This window comes from Petaurus breviceps, unplaced genomic scaffold (genome assembly GCF_028583685.1).
Source record: "Petaurus breviceps papuanus isolate PSGF00001 unplaced genomic scaffold, PetGlider_PUasm1.0 37, whole genome shotgun sequence".
In the NCBI taxonomy this organism is placed as follows: Eukaryota; Metazoa; Chordata; class Mammalia; order Diprotodontia; family Petauridae; genus Petaurus; species Petaurus breviceps.
The window spans coordinates 5,214,565-5,238,383 of record NW_027186296.1 but is presented as its reverse complement, the minus strand read 5'-3'; the positions used below and the strand labels follow the sequence as shown (position 1 = coordinate 5,238,383).

The 23,819-nt window shown below is 37.6% G+C and overlaps 1 protein-coding gene across 1 annotated transcript in view; it reads right to left on the bottom strand.

Moving 5' to 3' along the window:
• RYR3 (ryanodine receptor 3) overlaps positions 1 to 23,819 on the bottom strand; it is a 777,114-nt gene that overhangs the window by 312,455 nt on the left and 440,840 nt on the right. The window contains exon 22 of the mRNA XM_069097663.1: positions 3,638 to 3,741. Within this exon, the coding sequence (XP_068953764.1) occupies positions 3,638 to 3,741 (104 nt within the window). The remainder of the gene's footprint in view (positions 1 to 3,637; positions 3,742 to 23,819) is intronic.

The window sequence follows — 23,819 nt, the reverse complement described above, 5'->3', positions numbered from 1 at the left end:
GGACTCATCTTCCTTAAGATTCTGGATCTCCCTTTCTAATTGGTTGACTTTCCTTTCATACACTTCTTGTTTTTCTTGAATTATTCTTATTTTGTTTTTTAATTTTTCCTCCATCTGTCATTTGATTTTTAAATTCTTTTTAAAGATCTTCTATGAATTCTTTTTGGGCAGGTGACCATTTGACATTACTCTTTGGGATTTTCTTTACTTCAATATCCTCCTCTGAAGATGAACTCCAGTCATCTCTAATCCCATAACAGCTTTCTATGGTTGGATTCTTTCTCCTTTGCCTGTGCATTTTTTGTGGTAATAACTTAATTTTTGTACTTACCTCTAGCCATGGGCTATGGGAAATATTTTTGGGCTTTATTTTATTTCCTTGAATCTCTCTCATTTCTCTTCCCAATTTTTCTACTTCTGTTACTTGATTTTTAAAATCCTTTTTGAGGGGCAACCAGGTGGCACAGTGAGTAAGAGAGCCTGCCCCAGAGTTGGGAGACCTGGGATTGGTTCTGGCCTCAGATACTTAGCACCCACACAAAATAACTGGCCATGTAACCTTGAGCAAGTTACTTAACCCCAATTGCTTAAAAAAATCCTTTTTTAGCTCTTCTATGACCTAAGACCATTTCATATTTTTCTTGGAGGCTTTGGATGTAGGAGCTCTGATTTTGTTTTCTTCTGATTGTGTGTTTTGATCTTCCTTCTCCACATCATAACTTTTTTCCCCATTGCTTGCTCGTTTTCCCAGCCTATTACCTGAACTTTTAAATCTTTGTTAAGGTAGGCTTCTGCTTCCAGCATGGAAAAGCAAACCACCTCAAGCTTCAGGTGTTTTGTACAGCGGTTTTCAGAGATACTTCTAGGGACCTGTGAGTTTTCCGTTCTTCTAAGACAGTATGATCTAAGGAGATGTGTTCACTACTCTCCTGGCCTGAGCTCTCATCATCTGAGTGATCACTATTTTCTGCCCTGGAAGTGTGAGGAAGGTCCTCCCTCCCTTGTGCTGCAAGCTCTGGTGGGCTAGCGCCCCTCCTCCCCCTGGATCTGCCACCCGGGACTGTGACCAGGATCCAAGTATGAGCAAAGCAACAGAGTCCTGCCCCAGTGCTAGTAAAAAGAACTCTGTAGTCTCCTTCTGACCAGTTATTCACCACTGTCCCTCCCCTCCACGACCCCTTACCATCTGTGCACTGAGAGTTCCCAAAGTCGGTGCTGCTGCTGCCACTGCTAGTAAGCCACTCCCAAGGCCTGCTCCTGGTTTGATGGGGCTGGTATTGTGCTGGCAGGGCCTTTGCTGTACTGCTCTCTATTCTCATCCAGGTGTAAGAGATCTTTCCTTCTGACTTTCTAAGTTGTCTTTGGCATCTGTGGGCTGAGAGGTCTGGAAACCACCACTGCTGCCAGTGTTTCAGTTGCCCTGAGGTCTGCTCTGGGTTTGTTGGGGCAGGGTCTGTGCTAGAACTGTCTGTGCTGGACTGTACTCCTCTCTTACCCCCATGCAAAAGACCTTTTCTGCCGACCTTCCAAGTGGTCTTGGGCTGGAAATTTGTTTACTCCATCTTTGGGGGTTCTGCTGCTCTAGAATCTATTTAGAGTCATTTTAAAAGTATTTGGAAGGGTTTGTGGTGTTCTCAGACAAGTCCTTGCTTTTACTCTGCCATCTTGGCTGTGCCTCGGGAATTTTTTTCTAATCCTCAACTAGCAACAATCTTTCCCCTCATAATTCATAACACAGCAGTTAAAAATTTCTCAAATTTACTAGTTATGTAATATTGTGTATTATATACATTGGTGTCATAGGAACTACTAAGATTGTTAGCTCAAGGTCAAATAATTTGTCTTCTCAAGACATAAGTCTCCCACACACATTGCTTTATACACAATAGTACTTCATAAATGATTTCTGATTTGTTGAAAGTGACAGTCACTGTCATAATATCAGTATAACCTATTTTGGAGCAGTTATGCTCCTGATGACTCAAACACCAGGAATGTAGTAAGTATTTACAATGGGCCAGAACTGTTCTAGTCTCTGATCTATAAAAGAAGTGCCCAGAAGGAATCTACACTTATGAATCAAGTATTACAAAACACATTGTCACATATGCCCATTTACACATAGTGAAAGAATTAAGCACTAAATTAAACATTATAGACAAGTGGAAATCAGGAGAATATATAGAGGGGTGCTTGTTGGATAGAAGATGCATTAAGTACAAAAGGAGTCAGAGAAGAGAGAGCTAAGGCTGTGCTGGAATCATTAGGGAGGATGCCACTGTGAAGTAGGACTTGAACTGCCCTGTGAAAGGTAGGAGAAATATGGATAGGTAGAGGAAGTTAAGGAAAGTAGCATTTGTGTTTGTGAGATTTTTGTAAAGTGCATCACGTTTTCTATGGACTTTTACATTTGGAAATGTTTCACTGGCCTTTTTGATTGATCTCTAGAAACAAGTGGGTGGTTTCCTAAAACTTTTCCTATTAACTTCTAATTTTTCCCCAATCTAGTTTAAGAAATATTCATTAAGCATTATGTCCTGGGCATACAAAGAAGAGATATCAGTATTTCCTGTCCTTAAGGAATTTACCTTTTAGTAAGGGATAAAATTCAGTGAGTCAATAGTACTTGTTATGCACCTACCATGTGCTAATAAGCACTGGACTAAAGTGCTAGGTGACCTAAAGAAAGGTGAAAAAAAACCCAAATCCAAAACTCCACCAGGGTCTGCTCTCAAGTAGCTTACTGTCTAAAGGATGAGATAGACAACACAAAACAAGATGTATACAGGATAAAATGGAGATAAGAAACAGAAAGACTAATAAAAAGAGGTATACAAATAACTACATTAGTTAGAATATAGTAAATACACTAAAAATGTCAAATAGAGAAAAAAATAAGACCAAAAAGGGATAACTCTCTTCTAACTGAGTAAGGGAAGCAGTGATGTTTTCATGAGGAAGGGGCATGAGTTGAATCTTGATAATTTTTAAGAGATAGAGTTTGTGGGTGATTGTAGAGAGGAAGAGAAATTTCAGATATAGGTAACGGAAAATATATGGCAGTAGGAGTGGGTGGGCCAAATCAGTAAAGTGAGTACAGTTTCTTTGGAACACTGAATGAAAGGCGGCAGCGTGAAATAAGGCTAAAAAGCTAGGTGGAAATTTGTCAGGTGCCTTACTTGCTAAGATAAGGAGTTTTAAAATTTTATTCTGTAGTTGATAGGGAACCCCTGAAAGTCTCTGAGAAGGAAAATAACTAATTAGAAATATTTGGCAATGGTTTGAAGGATACTAGAGAGAACTTGGACTAGAGCAGGAAGATCATCTAATTAGAAGGCTATAGTTTATAGTGAAAGGTAATCAAAGTCTGAATTAGGGTAATAGTAGGGGAGGAAAATAGGGGATGGATGTGTCAGATGGACTCATAAGGACTTTGTTGTCTGGAAATGAAGAACTGCAAGTTCAAAGGGCCTGAATTAGAATGTTTTATATTATAAATTATCATCTTTACCTTCCCCCCCCTCCCATTCCTCAATATGTTTTCTTAGAATGGTACATATATACCCATAATATCTGACTACATGTCACAAAGTAATTTACACTTGTGAATCTTAATTCAATTTAATTTTAAACTCACTTTAAAGTTTCTGTTGACATTTGCAGGTTATAATTCTTCTCAGTTTCAGGTAGCTTTGAGAATTCCACAAGACAGGGGTGTTGCCTTTTGTTGTCATCTCGGATCTATATGACATCATTAAAAAATAACAATTTGAGCTAATGTAAGAGTCAATTACTCCTTGGGAAAAGTTTAAAAAATATAAAAGGTAAAATACATATTGTAAATCCTGAGGGAGGTTATTTGGTGATAGATAAGTGATACTCTCTCTAGTCATATTTGACTCTTCTGTCCCTCATCACGTAGATGAAATCAATTGTCATGTTCTGCTTATTATGCCTTCACAAAATCTCTTACAGCTGTCCCCTTCTATTCAATTCATTTTTCCAACGTGCTACTGCAGGCCTGTATCTCCTCTTATCTACTGTAATAGTCTCACTGGTCTTTGTAATTCATCCTTTATATAACTGCCAAAGTAATATGCCTAAGACAAAGATCTTACCCCAATTAAAAAACTCTTATCTAATTATTATTTTTTTCTAGGATAAAATACAAATTCTTTGGCCTATATTTCAGGTTCTTCATAACCTGGCTGAAACTTACCTTTCCAGACATATTTAACATTACTCTTCCTTAGATACATTATGTTCCACCCAAATGGAGTGCCCTGAACTTTGTGTGTTAGCTTTTACATTGGTATATTTTCTAGTTTTCCTTCAAAGCATTCCCTCCAGTCTCAATTCAGGCACTACATTCTTTGTGAAGGGCTCTCTAATTGCCTCAGGTGAAAGTGGTTTTTTTTTTAGCCAAATTTTGCAATAATACTTCAGTGGGTTTCTGAGGGTGGGGTTGGAGGAACTTCCAATATATTCAACCATATATTAAGCACATGCATAGCTCCCAGACTATAAGGGAAGGGGCTTGTGTCATTTTATATGCTTGAATCCATAGTGTCTTTCACAAGTAGGTAATTTATATTCATGGAATTGAAGAATAAATGGTCAGGAACTTATCAGTAGATTGTGCTCCAAATGTTTCTCTTTAAGTTGCTTGTTTGGAATTCAGAATGAACTTTATTTTCCCTTAGAAACTAACTCTTAGGCCAGCTAAAGAAATCTTACTTTGAAGGGGTCATATGGCATCCATGATAGTCTAACTGGACTTGGTGTTAAGTAGAACCAGGTTCAAATCCCCCCTCCAAGACTTGTTGTCCAAGGGAAAATCACTGAACTTCCCTAAGGCTCAGGATTCTTATTTGTACAGTAGGTAAAACATAACCTTACAGTAGATACATCATTTGATAGTGATGAGGATCAAATGATTAAGTATATAAAGTGTTTTGTAAGTCTTAAAATGTTGTATTAATGTTAATTTTTATTATTTAACCTATAACATACCTAAAATATATTCTACAAAATTTTACTCTGAAGCCTAACTATAACATAGTGATAACATGGCTCAATGCTTTGCCAGTGGAACATAAGAATTGAAAGACTTGTCTCTATAAAACAAAAAACATTATGAGCACATAAATAATGGGCTACGTCTGTCATCCAATGACCTAGAATATGGCAAGCAAAGGACTACTTGGCACCTTTTTTCAGTTATTCAAGTCTTTAGCACCTTGTTTCAATTCTTCAATTGCCTTTGAACCCCGCCTGTGATTTGAAGGTAGGAGGAGCTTGCTGACACAACAGGAAGGGTGGAACAGGAAGAAGAACCACCATATAAAAGCAGGAGCACAAATTGAAACAGGGCAGAACTGAGAAGGAGAACACTTGTGGTGTCCAGCACTCTATTTGTCTGCTCTGTCTATGTTGATTTCTGTTACTTTGTCAGACAGAAGCCTTCTGTTGTTTGTGTTACTTTGTCAGATAAAAAGGCTCTATCTATTGTTTGTGTTACTTTGTCATATAGAAGTATTCTTTCTATTGAATTGTATTACTCTGTCAGACAGATGCACCCTGTCTACTGACTTGTGTTGATTTCACAGATGATAGTGCTAGCAATATGTATTAATGTGCTTATATTTCTGTGAAGCTTGAAGTGTGTAGATATTGTTGTGGCTCTATTAAGTTTACTCTTCCCAGGAACAGAGACTTCAAAGGGCTTGATGTGAACTGGTCACCATGAGCTTGGAACAGGAACAGGAGCTGGAACAGAAGCTGGGAGTTACCTACCTGTGAGTCCATGTGACAGGTGAATTCAGGCAAAAGCTGGAACCATGGAAGAGGAACCATGGAATTTGGGAGCCAGACTTGAGCCAAGATTAAAGGACCTTTCCTTGGGTGCTTAGTGTTAGCTGACAAGATCATGATTTACTGTGACCTCTGGGTGGGAGAAATTTGTACTTTGTACTCCTTAAGGATGACTGACTTAAGGATGATTGGAAGCTAGTCTCCAATCAAGAAGAAAGAAGACTTTCTGAGTGACAAGATTAAGACATTGTGACCTAGGGGTGGGAGACCTTTATACTTTGTATCCTGAATGATATCTTTTGTTTAAAACTATGTGGCCACTTTAGTGATAAGTTGTAATGTTATATCATTGTAAATGTTGTTCTTTGGTTTCTGTGAATGTTTGCTTTAGTTTATTGCTGAATAGAGTTCATTATACTATGTTATCAGAACCTTAAAGCTATTCACAGTAGAAGTCCTCTGGAAAGTTGCTTATACTTGACTTTATACCTAGTAAAGTATGGAGAGGCTCATCATCAACAAAAAGTAGCCTCTGGTCAATTTTTTGATTGTTTGGTCATAAGTACATGTAAGATCATGTACTGAGATGCAGGGGGGAGGATGGAGTAAAGGCAGGGACTTGCCTGAGCTCCCACCTCCAAAAAAAATTAAAATAACCCTCAAAACTAATTCTGAAGCAAGAGATGCAACTAATGGATGAGGTGAAACAATTTTCTAGTCCAAGACAACTTGGAGGGTTGGTAGGAAAGGACTGTCTCACTGGGGTGAAAGTAGAACACAGTCAAATACAGGGCTCTAGCAAGCCAGCAGCAGGCCTTGGGGGTGACTGAATTAGTGACATCTTCCATACCTCTCTACCAACAGAAAAGTAAGAGGTTCAGATTACTTATCAGAAGGAGATTACATGAGACCTTTTCTGGCCCTGGGAGTATTGCTCATAGACAGATCCAGGTCAAAGTCCCAGGGTAAAGGGACTTCACTAGAAGGAACAGGGACCCTGGACACAGTTCCAGATAGAAAAGAGTGCATGTGGTTGCTCACAGACAATGGCACAGACCAAGAGAGCAATGGTCACACCTCTTCTTGGATCATACCATTTTGGATCAACCAAAAACCTATAGACCCCAGAGCTAAATCTAAAAACAGCAACACAAAAAACCTCAGCTTGGGACAATGCCATATAGAACCCAATATAAAGTTAAAAGTCAAGAAATAGGCTGTTAAAAGGAACACACACAAAAGGAACATGACCAAAGAAAGTTACTATGTTGACAGAGAAAATCAAAACCCAAACTCAGAAGAAGACAACAAAATCAAAGCAGCTATATGCAAAAGCCTCAAAGAAAAATGTGAATTGGTCTCAGGTCTGAAAAAAAATTCATGGAAAGGCTCAAAAAGGATTTTAAAAATCAAATAAGGAAGGTAGCAAGATGGTGGAGTAAAAGCAGGAACTTATCTGAACTCCGTGATTTCCGTCAGTAATCTCCAAGAAGTGAATCTGAAAGGATTTTAGTGTGACAGAATCCACTGGGTGTAATAGTAATGGAATTTAAAGATCCCCCGTATTGGCTTGGTTTTTGGGTTGATTGTGTTAAAACCCAGAGCTTGTGAATCCCACTTGTGAGATGGACTTGTTGACATGAAAAGAGAGGGCTTAACTGGGAGGAGCTGGTGACATGAATTTAGAGAGGCACAAGCAGGGAGAGAGGCAGAAGAATTTTTTGGGAAGCAGCATTGTGGAGGCAGAGAGATGGAGAGGATTGCTGAGGGCCAGTTCGAACAGCCCAGGACTTTTGAGAGTTGCTACCCAGTGCTGCCAAGGACTTAGGAGACATGGTTGTTATGCTGGTACTTTGCCTGTCTGTTTTGATTTTGTTTTGCCAGATTCATCCACTGGTGAAGGACAGTTCTGTTGTTGCAGAGGTTCTGGAACCTTGCTGCTGGTTCAGGGGTCCAGAGACTGTTCTGCAGACAGAGAATGAATTGCATCCACTGGTGAAGGACAGTGCTATTGTTGCAGAGGTCTTGGAACCTTGCTGTTGGTTCAGGGGTCCTGAGACTGTTCTGCAGACAGAGAGTGAATTGTGCCCACTGGTGAATGCCAGTGCTGCTGTTGTAGAGGTTCTGGAACCTTGCTGTTGGTTCAGAAGCCCTGAAGAAGGATTTTCTTGTTGTATGTTTACAGAAATTCTGGAAGAGGGTGTTGCTAATGTTTTCAGGGGTCCTAGGACTGTTCTGCAGACAGAGAATGAATTAATGAAGACACTGACAATGTATCTTATGGCCTTGCTAAGCTTTCTCTCCCTAGGAACAAAGATTGCTGAGAACTTGCCTTGGGTCAAGATGAAGAAAAGACCTCTCTTTGGGTATTAAATGCTGTGCTTAAGCTTGTTGTATCTCTGGGGTAGATGGCCTATTCAGTTGTGATCCAAGGGTGGGAAACTTTTGACTTTTTTGTGCTCTGTGACTGACCAAATGAATGTACTTTGCTTATGATTGGAAACTAATCTCCATTTGAGAAGAGAGGCTTTGTGATTGACTAAATGAATGTACTGCCTAGGGGTGAAGTGAAGAGGGATTTTGTGATTGACTAAATGAATATAATGTCCAGGAGTGAAGTAGTACTTGGAAATTATTGAATTACACTTGGTGAATACTGTAATTTGAATTATGCTATATTTTGATTTTCTCTGTTCTTAATTTGTCACTGAATAAAATGGAGAGCACCTATGCTGATATTTTGAACCTTGGGAAGTTGTCTTTGCTTGGCATTACAATGGGATGCAGCAGATTCCTAGTCCAGGAAAGTGCCCACACAGGACTAGGCAGGGGGAGCATGGAGGGAATGGGGGCTGCATCAGCATGGACCAGAGACCAGACCACAGCAGACTGAGAGTGAGCCCAAGCCAGCAGATTCACCCACATAAGGGGCACTTTGCAGACCTCTCACCACAGGACAAAGGATCTGTCAGAGCTGGGTAAGAGAAAGTGGAGGGCCTGTGGCAGTGACAGCAGCTTCTCCTGGGGCTATCAACCCATAGCCTGGATGTTTAAAAATCACCTACCTGAACTTCCAGGAGGCAGGATGGTGGAGTAAGCCCTAGATGCTCTAATTCCCCTCCCTGACCCCGAAAACCCAGAGATTATTACCCCAGCCTAAAATTCTGAAATAGTAGAAGCAGTGGCAGGCTTGGGAGTCCTAGAGGAAGGGTGTGACTGAGGCTGTGACAAGCCTGAAGTGAAGGGCGGGAGGCATCCCAACAAACCCCATCTCAGCTGATTAGTGGGAGATCCTGAAGCCTAGGACGGGTGGGGCCACAAGCTCTAACACCAGAAGCCCAGGTGTGCCTTAGCACAATCAAATAAATCTGCAGACACCATTGCAGCAGGCCACCAGCTGCTGAGCCTGCCTGAGTTGTAGCCCAGGGGCACAGAGACAGAAACCTGAAGTGGTGAGACCACCCCTCCCCCACACCTTACTCTGTGAGCCTCATGTAACCCAGGGGAAACACTGAGAGCTCTGGCCTTGGCCTCAGTCTAGACACCCAGAGGCAACAGCACACAAAGTCAACAACCAGGCCCCTAGCTCCCAGATTGAGAAGCATGGCTCAGAACTCTCTGTACCCCAGAAGCAGAAATCCACTTTAAAAGCCTGGAAATAGTCAATCACAATGTTCTGGAAGCAACTTGGAAAGGGAACACCAAAGATGATTGAATCCTATTATTGTAAAGGAGAAGAATCATTTTCAGGAGACACCATCAACTCTATTTCCACACCTGAGACCGCAGAAGGAAATATGAACTGGTCTCAAGCCCTAAAAACATTCTTGGAAGAGCTCAAGAAAGATTTTTCTTTTCTTTTCTTTCTTTCTTTCTTTCTTTTTTTTTTTTGCCTTTTGGAGGGCAATTGGGGTTAAGTAACTTGCCCAAGGTTACATGGCTAGTATTTTTGTGTGGGTGTTAAGTGTCTCAGGCCGGAACCGAACTCCGGTCCTCCCAACTCCAGGGCTGGTGCTTTTACTCACTGCGCCACCTAGCTGCCCCTCAAGAAAGATTTTAAAAGCTAAATTAGAGAGGCAGAAGATAAATCGACCAATTCTTTTAAAATTACATTGGCCAAAATGGGAAAAAAAATCTTACTGAAGAAAACAAATCCTTAAAGAGTAAAATTTGTGAACTGAGATGGGAGGTTCAAAATCTGACTGGAGAAAATACCTCCCTAAAAATAAAAACTGAACATATGGAAAAGGACTAACCAAGGAAAATAATTCACAAAAAAATTATAATCAATCAAGTTGAAGCTAATGATTCTATGACACATCAAGAATCAGTCAAACAAAATGTAAAGGTTGAAAAATTAGAAGAAAATGTAAAATATCTCGTTGGAAAAAGAACTGACCTGGAGAACAGATCCAGGAGAGATAATCTAAGAATTACTGGTCTACCAGAAAGCCATGGTGAAAAAATAGCCTGGATAACATCCTCCAAGAAATTATCAAAGAAAACTGTCCTGAGGTCCTAGAACCAGAGGGTAAAATATTTATCAAAAGAATTCACTGGACTTCTCCAGAAAGAGATCCCAAATTGAAAACCTCAAGAAATATTGTAGTTAAACTCCAGAATTATCAGGTCAAGGAGAAAATACTGCAAACAGCCAGAAGGAAACAATTTAAATATTGTGGAACTACAGTCAGGATCACACAGGACCAAGCAGCTTCTACATTTAAAAATTGGAAGGATTGGAATATAATATTTCAAAAGGGAAAAGAGCTTGGACTGCAACCAAGGATCAACTAGCCAGCAAAACTGAGCATAATCTTTCAGGGAGGGGATGGTCATTCAATGAAATAAGGGACTTCCAGAATTTCCTGGTGAGAAAACCAGAACTCAATGGAAAATCTGATCTCCAAATACAAGACTCAAGAGAGACATAAAAAGGTAAAGAAGGAAAAAAAAACACACACACGTAACTTGTGGTTCAATAAGAGGAAACTGTTTACATTCCTATATGGGAAGCTGATACCTGTCAATATTGAAAATTGTATAATTATCATGATATTTAAAAAGAATATACATAGATAGAGGGTGTGGTATAAATTAACTAATCTGATGATAAAAAAACTTATTAAGGGGTACAAGGGGATTGTAATGGGGGAAAAGGAAAGGAAGAGGCAGAAAATGGTAAATTATGCCACAAGAAGAGGCATAAGAACATACTATAGTAGAGGGAAAGGAGGGAGGAAGATGAACATTATATGAACTTATGAACTTTACTCTCATTGGTTTTGGTTCAAGGAGGGATTAACATAATAAGTTTAGGATTCTAATGTAAAAAGACACCAAAACTCATTATAGTAGAGGGAAAGGAGGGAGGGAGAGGAGCACTGTATGAAATTTACTCTCACTGGTTTGGGTTCAAGGAGGGGAAAACATACTCTATTCTACTGAAGGGGTAAAAAATGGGGTGGGGGAAGAAGGGAGGGAAGAAATAGTAAGGTGGAAGAGTAGGTAAAGGGAAGGGGGTACATAGGGAGGGAATACTGAGGGAGGTGGTGGTAAAAAGGAAAACTCTTAAGGAGGGTAAGGGAAAAGGGAGGAATAAAAGCATAAACAGGGGAGGGAACAGTATGGAGGGAAAGACAAATAATAATCATAACTGTGAATGTGAATGGGATGAACTCTTCTATAAAACAAAGGTGGATAGCAGAATTATTAAAAACTATAACCCTACAATATGTTGTCTACAAGAAACACATCTGAAACAGGGGGATATGCACAGGGTAAAGGTAAAAGACTAGAGTAGAATATATTATCCTTCTGCTAAAGTAAGAAAAGCAGGAGTAGCAATCCTTATCTCAGATAAAGCAAAAGCAAAAATAGATCTAATTAAAAGAGATAAGGAAGGAAACTATATCCTGCTAAAAGGCACCATCAAGATTGAAGCAATATCATTACTAAACATATATGCATCAAGTAGTATACCATTCAAATTCTTAGAGGAGAAGTTAAGGGAATTAGAGGAAGAAACAGATAGCAAAACTATACCAGTGGGGGACTTCAATCTCCACCTCTCTGAACTTGATAAATCTAACCTCAAAATAAACAAGAAAGAAGTTAAGGAGGTGAACAGAATTTTAGAGAGGGTAGACATGCTAGACCTCTAGAGAAAGCAGAATGGGGATAAAAAAGAATGTACCTTATTCTTATTTGGTTATATACATGGCACATACACAAAAATCGACCATGTATTAGGGCATAAAAACCTCAAAATTCAGTGCAGAAAGGTAGAAATATTAAATGCATCCTTATCAGATCATGATGCAATATAATTATATGTAATAAAGGGCCATGGAAAAGTAGACTAAAAACAAACTGGAAACTAAATTATTTAATCCTAAAGAATGCGTGGGTCAAACAAAAAATTACAGAAACAATCAGTAACTTCATTCAAGAATGACAATAATGAGATAACATACTAAAATTTGTGGTATGCAGCAAAGGCAGTTCTTAGGGGAAGTTTTATATCTCTGAATGCATACATGAATAATAGAGAAAATAGAGTTCAATAAAATGGGTATGCAACTCAAGAAGCTGGAAAAAGAACAAACTGAAAATCCCCAATTAAATACTAAATTAGAAATACTGAAAACCAAAGGAGAGATTAATAAAATTGAAATTAAGAAAATGAATTAATAAATAAAATTAAAAACTGGCTTTATGAAAAAAAACAATAAAATTAATAGAACTTAAGGCAATATGATAAAAAAAGAAAGAAGAAAACCAAATTACAAGTATCAAAGATGAAAAGGGTTAATCTATCTACAATGAAGAAAAAATTAAAACAATAATTAGGAATTATTTTGCACAATGGTACACACATAAATTTGACAATTTTAATGAAATGGATGAATATTTGCAAAAAAATAAGTTGCCCAGATTAACTGAAGAGGAAGTAAATTACTTAAATAACCCCATCTCAGAAAAAGAAACTGAACAAGCCATCAATGAACTCCCTAGGAAAAAATCTCCAGGGCCAGATGGATTTACTAGTGAATTCTATCAAACATTTAAAGAACAATTGATTCCAATACTTTACAAACAATTTGGGAAAATTGGAAAAGGAGTACTACAAAGTTCTTTTTATGACACAAATATGGTACTGATACCTAAATCAGGAAGAGACAAAATGGAGAAAGAAAATTATAGACCAATTTCCCTCATGAATATAGATGCAAAAATTTTAAATAAAATATTAGCAAAAAGACTACAGCAACTTATCACAAGAATAATACACTTTGATCAGGTAGGATATGTTCCAGGAATGCAAGGATAGTTCAATATTAGGAAAACTATCAGTATAATTGATCATATCATTAACAGAACTAGCAGAAACCATATGATTATCTCAATAGATGCAGAAAAGGCTTTTGACAAAATACAATACCCATTCCTATTAAAAACCCTAGAAAGTATAGGAATAAATGGAGTCTTCTTTAAAATAATAAGTAGCATCTATCTAAAACAATCATCAAGTATTATATGTAATGGGGATAAGCTAGAAGAATTTCCAATAACATGAGGGGTGGGGGTGGCTAGGTGGTGGTGTGAATAGAGTTCTGGCCCTGGAGTTAGGAGGACCTGAGTTCAAATCCAGCCTCAGACACTTGACACACTTACTAGCCATGTGACCTTGGGCTGCCCTCCAAAAAGCAAAAAAAAAAAAGATGAGGGATGAAACAAGGATGTCCACTATCACCCCTGTTATCCAATCTGGTACTAGAAATGTTAGCGATAACAATAAGAGAAGAAAAAGAAATTGAAGGAATCAAATTAGGCAAAGAAGAGACTAAGCTATCACTCTTTGCAAATGATATGATGATATACTTAGAGAATCCTAGAAAATCAAATAAAAAACTACTTGAGATAATAAATAATAAATTTGGCAAAGTTGTAGGATATAAAATAAACCCACATAAATCCTTGGCATTCCTATAAATTGCTAAAAAAAAAATTCAACAGCAAGAGATAGAAAGAGAAATTCCATTTTAAGTTACTATAGATATTACAACATATTTGGGAATCTACCTGTCAAAACAAACCCAGGACCTATATGAACAAAATTACAAAACACTTTTTTTTGCTTTTTGGAGGGGGAAATGCAGGGCAATTGTGGTTAAGTGACTTTCCCAAGGTCCCATGGCTAATAAGTGTTAAGTGTCTGAGGACATATTTGAACTCAGGTCCTCCTGACTTCAAGACCAGTGTACAAAACACTTTTCATACAAATAAAGTGAGATCTAAATAATTGGAAAAACATTAGTTGCTCATGGCTGGGTTGAGCTAATATAATAAAAACAATAAATTTACCTAAATAAAATTACATATTTAATGCCATACCAATCAATCTACCAAAAATTTAATTTATAGCGCTAGAAAAAATAGTAACAAATAGTTCTTCATTTGGAAGAACAAAAGGTCCAGAATTATCAAGGGAATTAGTGAAAAGAAATTCTAGGGAAGGTGGCCTAGCCATACCAGATTTTAATTTGTATTATAAAGCAGCAGTCATCAAAACTACTTGGTACTGGCTGAGGAATACAGTAGTGGATTAATGGAATAGATTACAGGAGACACAGCAGTCAATGACTATAGTAATCTACTGTTTGCTAAACCCAAAGACCCCAGTTTTGGGGATAAGAACTCACTGTCTGACAAAAACTGCTGGGAAAACTAGAATATAGTATGGGAAAAACTAGGCATAGACCAATATCTAATACCATTTACCAAAATCAAGTCTATATAGGTACATGATCTAGGTATAAAGGCTGATACTGTAAGCAATCTGGGAGAGCAAGGAATAATTTACCTGTCAAATTTATGGAGAAGAGAAGACTTTATGAGCAAACAAGAGTTAGAGAACATTATGAAATGCAAAATGGATAATTTTGATTACATTAAATTGAAATGTTTCTATACAAATGAAGCCAATGTAATCAAGATTAAGAGGGAAGTGGAAAATTGGGAAAGAGTTTTTACAACCAATGTCTCTGATAAAAGCCTGATTTCTAAAATATACAGAAAACTGAGTCAAATCTATAAGAATACATGTCATTCTCCAGTTTATAAATGGTCAAAGGATATGAACAGGCAGTTTTCAGAGGAGGAATATAAGATAACTATAAGCATATGAAAAAATGCTCTAAATCATTATTGATCAGAGAAATGCAAATCAAAACAGCTCTGAGGTAGCACATCTCACAAGTCAGATTGGCTAAGATGTAAAAACAGGAAAATGATAAATACTGGAGAGGATGTGGAAAAATTGGACACTAATGCATTGTTGATGGAGTCGTGAACTGATTCAACCATTCTGGAGAGCAATCTGGAACTATGCCCAAAAGGCTATAAATAAGTACATACCTTTTGACCCAGCAATACCACTTCTAGGGTTATATATGAAAGAGATCATAGGGGCAGCCAGATAGCACAGAGAGTGAGAGCACCGGCTCCAGTGTCAGGATGACCTGGGGATTGAATCCCGGGATCAGACACTTAGCACCCACCCAGAAACCCCTGGCCGTGTAACCTTGAGCAAGTTACTTAACCCCAATTGCTTAGGGGCGGTCAGGTGGCTCAGCAAGTAAGAGCACCAGCTCCAGCGTCAGGATGACCTGGGGATCAAATCTGGGCTCAGATACTTAGCACCACACCCAGAAATAACTGGCCATGTAACCTTGAGCAAGTTACTTAACCCCGATTGCTTTTAAAAAAAAAGAGAGATCATAGAAGTGGGGAAAAGACCCATATGTACAAAAATATTTATAGCAGTTCTTTTTGTGGTGGCAAGGAATTGGAAATCAAGGGGGTGCCCATCAATTGGGGAACAGCTGAACAAGTTGTTCAATGAACTTGAACAAGGGGTATATGAATGTAATGGAATACTATTGTTCTATAAGAAATGAGGAGAAGACAGACTTCTTAATAACCTCAAGAGACATATAAACTGATGTTGAGTGAGAAGAGCAGAACCAGGAGAAATTTGTACACAATTAGAGACACACTGTATGTTTTTTGATGACTAACTTTATAGACTGGGCTCCTCTCAGAAATGTAAGGTTATAACACAAATCCAAAAGACTCATGATGGAAAGAGATACCATATCCAGAGAAAGAAGTACAGAGTCTGAATACAAATTGAAGCAAACTACTTGCTCTCTCTCTCTCTTTTTCTTGTTTTGTTTCCTCTTTCTCATTGTTAATTCCATTGGTTATAATCCTTCTTTACAACCTGACTAATGTTTAATGTGGAAAAAAATCAAATAAGAGAGGTTATTGTTCAGGGAGGTGATGCCATGACAAGCAATTGAATTGGATTTAAGTAAGGGAGGGCTGTGCAAAGTCACCAGTCTCACTTTCTCCAATAGGGCCATCTGGATCCAGTGGCAAGATATAGATCAGGAAAACTGGGGATAGCCCAGGATGCCATGGGGGGACTTGTTCTTTTCAAGGTAAAGTTTTTAACATGTCTCCATTTGACTGGGACAATGCACATTCAGTGATTAAGGCTTAATAAGAAATGGCCTCTTTACTTTGTCTTAAGAAAAAAAAATCTGGGAGGAAAAGACTCTTAAGGTTTCTGGTCAAAACAGTAAGAATTGCTATTTACATTCATTCTGAGCCAACCAGAGCCCAAACAATGACCAAGTAGGGACTGGCCTGGGACCTATTGTTGGCCAATTAGTAAAAGTAAGAGCAATTTAAGGTTAAGGCTGGTCCTTAAGGAAAAAAAAATGTTTCAGAGAGTAAAAATTGGAGAAGGAAATGAGTTATGCAAAAAAATCATGAAAAAAGAGTTAATAGCTGAGGAAAGGAGGAACAAAAAAATATTAAAGAAAGTAACACCTTAAAAAAAAAGGATAGGGGGGTGGGTAGGTAGCGCAGTGAATAGAACATTGGCCCTGAAGTCAGTAGGACCTGAGTTCAAATCTGGCCTCAGACACTCACTAGCCATATGACCTTGGGCAAGTCACAACCCCAATTGCCCTGCATTCCTCCCTCCAAAAAGAAAAAAAGAATAGGCCAAATGGTAAATGAGAAACAAAAATCCTCTGAAGAGCTCTTTAAGAAATAGAATTCACCTAGTGTAAAAAGATGTACAGAAACTCACTTAAGAAAAGAACTCCTTAAAAAGTAAAATTGACCAAATGGAAAAGGACACATAGAAACTCATTAAAGGAATTAACTCTTTAAAATTAGAATTGGGCAAGTAGAAACCAATGACTCTGTGAAACATCAAGAAACAATATAATAAAATCAAAAGGATGAAAAAATACTAGAAAATATGGAATATCTTGTGGGAAAAACAACTGACGCAGAAAACAGATCCAGAACAGATAATTTAAGTATTATTGAACTACCTGAAAGCTACATCAAAAAAAGAGCATGGACATCATATTTCAAGAAATCATCAAGGAAACCTGCTACAGTATTTTAGATCCAGAGGGTGAAATAAAAATTGAAAGAATATACCAATCACCTCCTACATAATGAAAACTCTCAGAAATATTATAGTCAAATACTGGAGTTCCCAGGTCAAGGACAAAATACTGCAAGCAGCCAGAAAGAAACAATTCAAATGTCAGGGAGCCAGAGTAAGGAATACACAGGATTTAGCAGCTTCCACATGAAAGGAGCAGAGGGCTAGAATATGATATTTCAGTAAGCAAGGAGCTAGGATTAAACCAATAATCACTTACTCAGTAAAACTGAGTATAATCCTTCAGGGGGGGAAATGGATATTTAATGAAATAGAGAACTTTCAAGCATTCCTAATGAAAAGGACAACAATGATCATACCTCTCCTTAATATTATTCTCCTTAGAAGAACCAAAAACCTACACACCCCCAGAGTTAACTTTCAAGACTCAAGAGAAGCATAAAAATGTAAACAGGAAAGAGAAATCATAAGGGATTAAATAAGGTTAAACTGTTTACATTCCTACATGGGAAGATGATTCTTACAACTCCTAAGAACTGTATATTAGGGCAGTTAGAAGCCGCATATATAGACAGAGAACATGGGTGTGAGTTGACTATAATGGGATAACTTCCAAAAAAATAAAATTAAGAGGTAAGAAGGAGGAATGCATTGGGAGAAAGGGGAAGGGAAAGTAATGGGATCCTAATAAAACTGCCCCCAGCCCCAATATTCTAACTTCATTATAGGCCTGGCCCTACTTAACAGCAGGCCCTCTGTATCTACCTATTCCCCACCCCCAACCAATGTCTTAACTTCTTTGTATATGCCTCACTGCTCACTGGAACAACAGGTGTGTCCCTGAACCCTTAGGTCCCACAGAAACAGCAGGTGTGTCCATATGATGGGAACCTAGATACTGCCTCTACATGGTCACTGCCCCCAGAACCATTTCCACAGAAACAGGTGTGTTATTGTATTCAATTACAATCACATTAGTCATCTAACCCAAGACAGGAGCCACTATTGCTAGCCAGTTGGAGGGCAGAATGACCAGAATGTTTAACCACCAAACCATAGATGGGACCCCTCCTCCATTACCTAATCCCTTAACAAACTCCTCCTGCCTTTTTAATATTAATGATAGTCCTCTATTCTATGTAAATGTCTATTGTGTAATTGCATCTTTACCCTATAAAAATCCATCTTGCTTTCTCTAAAGTTGCTGGTTTCTCTTGGAATTTAGCACACTTCATGAGAGGTGTCAATCTCAATAAATGCCTTTACTTGGATTAGCAGTGGTCTGACTCTGAATTCTTTGAGATGGTTCCACCACAACACATCATGAAACTGCAACAGTTTTGGGTCGGCAAAACCCCCACCTCAACAAAAGGTAGAATGGGATAAAATTATCTTACATGAAAGAGGCATGCAAGAGCTTTTACAGCAGAGAGGAAGATAGGGAAGGGTGTCAGGCAATGCTTAAAACTTAATTTCACTGGGAATAGCTCAAAGAGAGAATAATATGCATACTTAGATATAAAATCTATCTTATTCTACAAGGAAGAGGGAAAAAAGAAGGCAGAGGTGTGCAGATAGAAGGGAGGGCAGACTTCAGGAGGTAGTGGTCAGAAGCAAATCAATTTTGAGGAGCAACAGGGTGAAAGGAGAGAGAGAGAGAAAAGGATAAATGGGAAAAAATAGGATGGAGGGAAATAGTTGTTCTTTGTTCTCAAATAGGACCAAAATAACATCACTAAAGTGGAGTATAATGGTAATGTAAATGGGAAGATCTTTTCCATCAATTAATAGAGCCATGTGACCTGCTTAAGTCACATGGAAGCCTAAAACACATGAGTCTGAGTCACATAAAGCCTATGGTGGGAGGAGCTTGCTAAACAGATGAATCAGGAAGGATGGAGGAGAGCTGAGAGGAAGTTGGTCAGAGCAGTTAGAGCTGAGGGAACTAGGGGAAGCAGGCAGCAAGCTGTGGGTTTCTGTTTGTAGGAAGGCCCTAGCAGGGGGGAGGCTTGGTGGTACCCCCTGCATTGTTATTGTGTATATGTGTGTGTGTGTGTGTGTGTGTGTGTGTGTGTGTGTATAATTTATTTTTTTGCTATGATGGATTTTGCTTTCTGGTGTTGGGATTCAGCTTTCTGGTGTCTGGATAAATGTTTTGGTTTTGTCTTTCATGTGGAGAGTCCGTTATATTTTGCAATTAAGAATTATGCTGGTATATTCATAGCCACCATAGGCACTGTGAATATTGTGTTACTGATACATGGAGCCAAGATACAGTGTATCCCACTGTGGCTGATCAGATCAATATGAGCTTAGAAGGCTCCAGCAGAGGTCTGACACAAATAATCCAAATTAACATTTAGAGTAGATATGTCTCTAAATTTGTGCATTTCACATTAATTTTGAACTACTTCAATTTTGCTTCCTTGTAGAGCATAATGCCTTCTTTGATATGAACATATCATGATGAACAGTCCTTTGCCAGTGTTTCTCATGCCCTGCAATTGATTCTAAAGTTCATAAGAGAGATCTTGAGAGTGCCCTTGTATCATTTCTTCTAATCACCATGTGAGTGACTCAGTTAGTAATCCTAACTGCAAATGTAAATGGAATGAACTCACCCATAAAATGGAAGTGGAAAGTAGAGTGGATCATGTGATTTAGGCAAAGTGATACTATAAGCAAATTGGAGGATGATGCAATAGTCTACGTTTTAGATCTATGGATAAGAGAAGAATTTATGACCAAATAACAGACAGCACTAGAGGATATAAATTTGATAATTTTGATTATATCAAATTGGAAAAAAAATTTGCACAAACACAACCAATGCAGGCAAGATTTAGGATTTTTTTTTTACAGCAAGTTTCTCTGATAAAGAATTCCTTTCTCAAAAATATAGGGAAATGAATCAAATTTATGATAAGATAAGTCATTCCGCAGCTAATAAATGGTCAAAGGATATGAATAGTCAGTTTTCAGAAGAAGAAATCAAAGTTATCTATAGTCATATGAAAAATGCTCTAAATCACTATTTTATTAGAGAAAGGCAAATTAAAACAACTCTGAAGAACTACCTCACACCTATATTCAGATTGGTTAATATGAAAGAAAAGAAAAATGTTGAAAGGGATTTGGGAAAATTGGGATACCAAGGCATTGTTGGAGGAGTTGTGAGCTGATCCAATCATTCTCCAAAGCAATTTGGAACTATGTCCAAAGGGCTATAAAACTGCATACATTTTGACCCAGTGATACCACTACTTTGTCTGCATCCCAAAGAGATTTAAAAAAGAAAAAAGGAAAAGGACCTAGAGGTGCAAAAACATTTATAAGCAGCTCATTTTGTGGTGGCAAAGAATTAGAAATTGAGGGTATATCTATCAATTGGGAAATGGCTAAACAAACTGTTGTACATAATTGTGATGGAATACTACTGTGCCATAAGAAATGATAAGCAAGATACTCTCAGAAAAAACTGGGAAAACTTAGAGGAAGTAATGCAAAGTGAAGTGAACACAATCACTGTACCCAGTAACCACAATACTGTATGACAATCAACTATGAATGACTTAGCTATTCTGAGCAATACAATGATCTAAGACATGCAAAGGACTTATGATGAAAAAAAAAACTGATGCAGTTTGAATGCAGATCAAAGCATGATTTTTTTCTTTTACTTTATTTTTTCATGCTTTGTTTTTCTTATGTTTTGTTTTTTTGTGTTTTCTTTCACAACAGAAATATATTTTACATGACTGTATATGTATAACCTATATGAAATTGCTTGCCTTGTCAATGAGGAGAAAATTTGAAAAAATATTTAAAAACTGTTTTTGCATATAAAAATATTAAAACTAAATATTCAAAATTAATATTTTAATTATCCATGATTTGATCTGACTTGAGACTTAAAGCAGTGTTTCTCAAATTGTACTTCAAAGAACCCAGCAGTCCACCTGCCCCAAGATTTTTTAAAAATATTAAACTAAAATTAATTTTTTATTAAATTAATTTATTAAATTTTATTAAACTAAAAATAATTTTTTAAAAATATTAAACTAAAATTAAAAGAAAAAATCCTGTATGATGTAAATCTTAAAGAACCTGGGAAGAAGGAGCCACTCCTTCTTTCTGGCTTTTTCTCCCAAATGACCTAATAAATTTCTCTCTAAAACTTAAAAAAAAATGCAGAGGGAATAGTCATGTGGACAAACAATGTTTCCTAAAAGCACTAAAATATGTAACATAAAATTGTGTAAAAACAGTACTACAGAATCAACCCCTCAATATTCAATATTTCTGTAGGAAAATGTATTGGTATATCACAGAGACAACTACATTTTCAAGCATTTCAAGCATTTCTCTTGCCCTGCAATAGGGTCTCCAGCAAGTTGTAGTGAGGGTGTAGTCCAGGTCAATTTGTCTCTCCATCTTTCCTCTTTTGAGGGGCCTAGGAATGAACATGGCTTTCACTGACAACACATGCTATTTATTATCATGTTTTCTCTCCTTTTCTATGCCAATAGAGAAAAGAATTCAGTTTCTACTTAGAATCAAGCACACTGCCCTTTTGAGATTTTCTAAGTGTTTTCTCTGCTGCCAATGGAGGTATAAAGTTTCCCTCTGCTATTCTTGATTTAAAACAGATTTAAATAAGATTTATCTAAATTCAGATAAAAAGCCAGATATAGGCTGTGCATTCATAACAGTACCTATGCAAAATTCTGTAGTGAAAAGTAGTTTAGAGCTTTAAATTGGTCATGGAATCTATAATCACACCTATTCAGACTCTAAATTGCTGATGTAAAGAGGAAAGGGATCTTAGAGGCTATCTAGTTCAACCTCTAATTTTATAGATGAGGAAACTAAAGCCGAAAATGAGAACGTGAGCTCCTTAAAGGCAGGGACTATCTTTTGCCTCTTTTTATATCCTCAGTACTTAGCACAGTACCTAGAACATAGTAAAATGTTTACTGATTGATTGATAAGTAATTTGTCTAAGTTATAAAACAGGGATATAGTACTCTGAATGTTGCCCAGAAAATCCAGTGCAAGGGTTCAGAGAGCGAAAGAGTAAGAAAGAGACAGAGGAATGGCCACAGGATTTTACTCTCCTCTTCTTCCTTACAACAAAAAATCCAAATACTATTGACCCAATCCTGGGATGACACGAGGAGAGCTGGAAAAATAAGCAACTGGAGCTAGAGACAAGATCACAGGATAGTGAGATCTGCAGCTGAATAGGGGAAAGGAAGGGCAGAGAAGCAAATTCTAAGCAGTGGCAGCAGAGGAGTAAAGGAAAAGGACCACTTCCCCTCAAGATGCAAGTTAGTTACTACCTTGTATAGTTCATAAACCAAGATAAATGCTAAATCACATGAAAATCTTGATCGACACTGAAATAAATTTTAGAGTTCTTGGACTAGTAGTGAGCTTCAGAATTTATTTAATCTTTCAGATATGACCTACTACAAACTTCCCTCCAAATCAATCTCTTTATTAACTTTTTACCTTTGAATCTTATTTAAAGAGTTTTCTAGAGTGGTAGCTAGGTGGCACAGTGAATAGAGTACTGACCCTGGAGTCAGGAGGACCTGAGTTCAAATCCGGCCTCAGACGCTTAACAGTTATTAGGCATGTGACCTTGGGCAAGTCACTTAACCCCAATTTCCCTGCCTTCCCCCTCCAAAAAGAAAATTTTTCTAGAGAAGGAGATTTTATAGGTTCTTTTAGCCAGTTATTTATCTTACTGGATTATCTGAAAACTATAACTAAACTTCTTAAAAGTGTAATTTCCCTCTCTGTCATTTTTTAATAATGGTAAAAATTCACATTCATATAGTGCTTTAAGGTTTGCAAAGTGCTTTCCACGTGGAATAGGTGCCATCATTGTTATTATGATTATTTTTGGTTTTTGGAGGGCAATTGGGGTTAAGTGACTTGCCCAAAGTCACATGGCTAGTAATTGTGTCAAGTGTCTGAGGACAGATTTGAACTCAGGTCCTCCTGACTCCAGGTCCAGTGCTCTATTCACTGTGCCACCTAGCTGCCCCTGAGTAGGTGCTATTATTTTCCACATTTTACGAATTTTGAAAGTGAGGCTCAGAAAAGTTGAATGGCTCACAAAGCTAGGAATTACTAGAGACTGAATTTGAAGCTAGGTCTCATTGACTCCAAGTTCAATGCTTTATTTACTATCCTATTACTTTGGTAAAATGCATAGAGTAAAATTCTCCAAAGTCACTATTTTAATTCATATTAATAAATAACATAAGGTTCTTCTAAAAAAAAAATCTTGGGGCAGGTGGACTGCTGGGTTCTTTGAAGTGCAATTTGAGAAACACTGCTTTAAGTCTCAAGTCAGATCAAATCATGGATAATTAAAATATTAATATATTAAACATTTTGTTCAAGGATTAAATCAAATGTTATATGAAATAATCTTTAAAGTCTGTAAAAGAATGAAGATGTAATTCATACTTAGTGTAGTTATGAGTATGCAGAT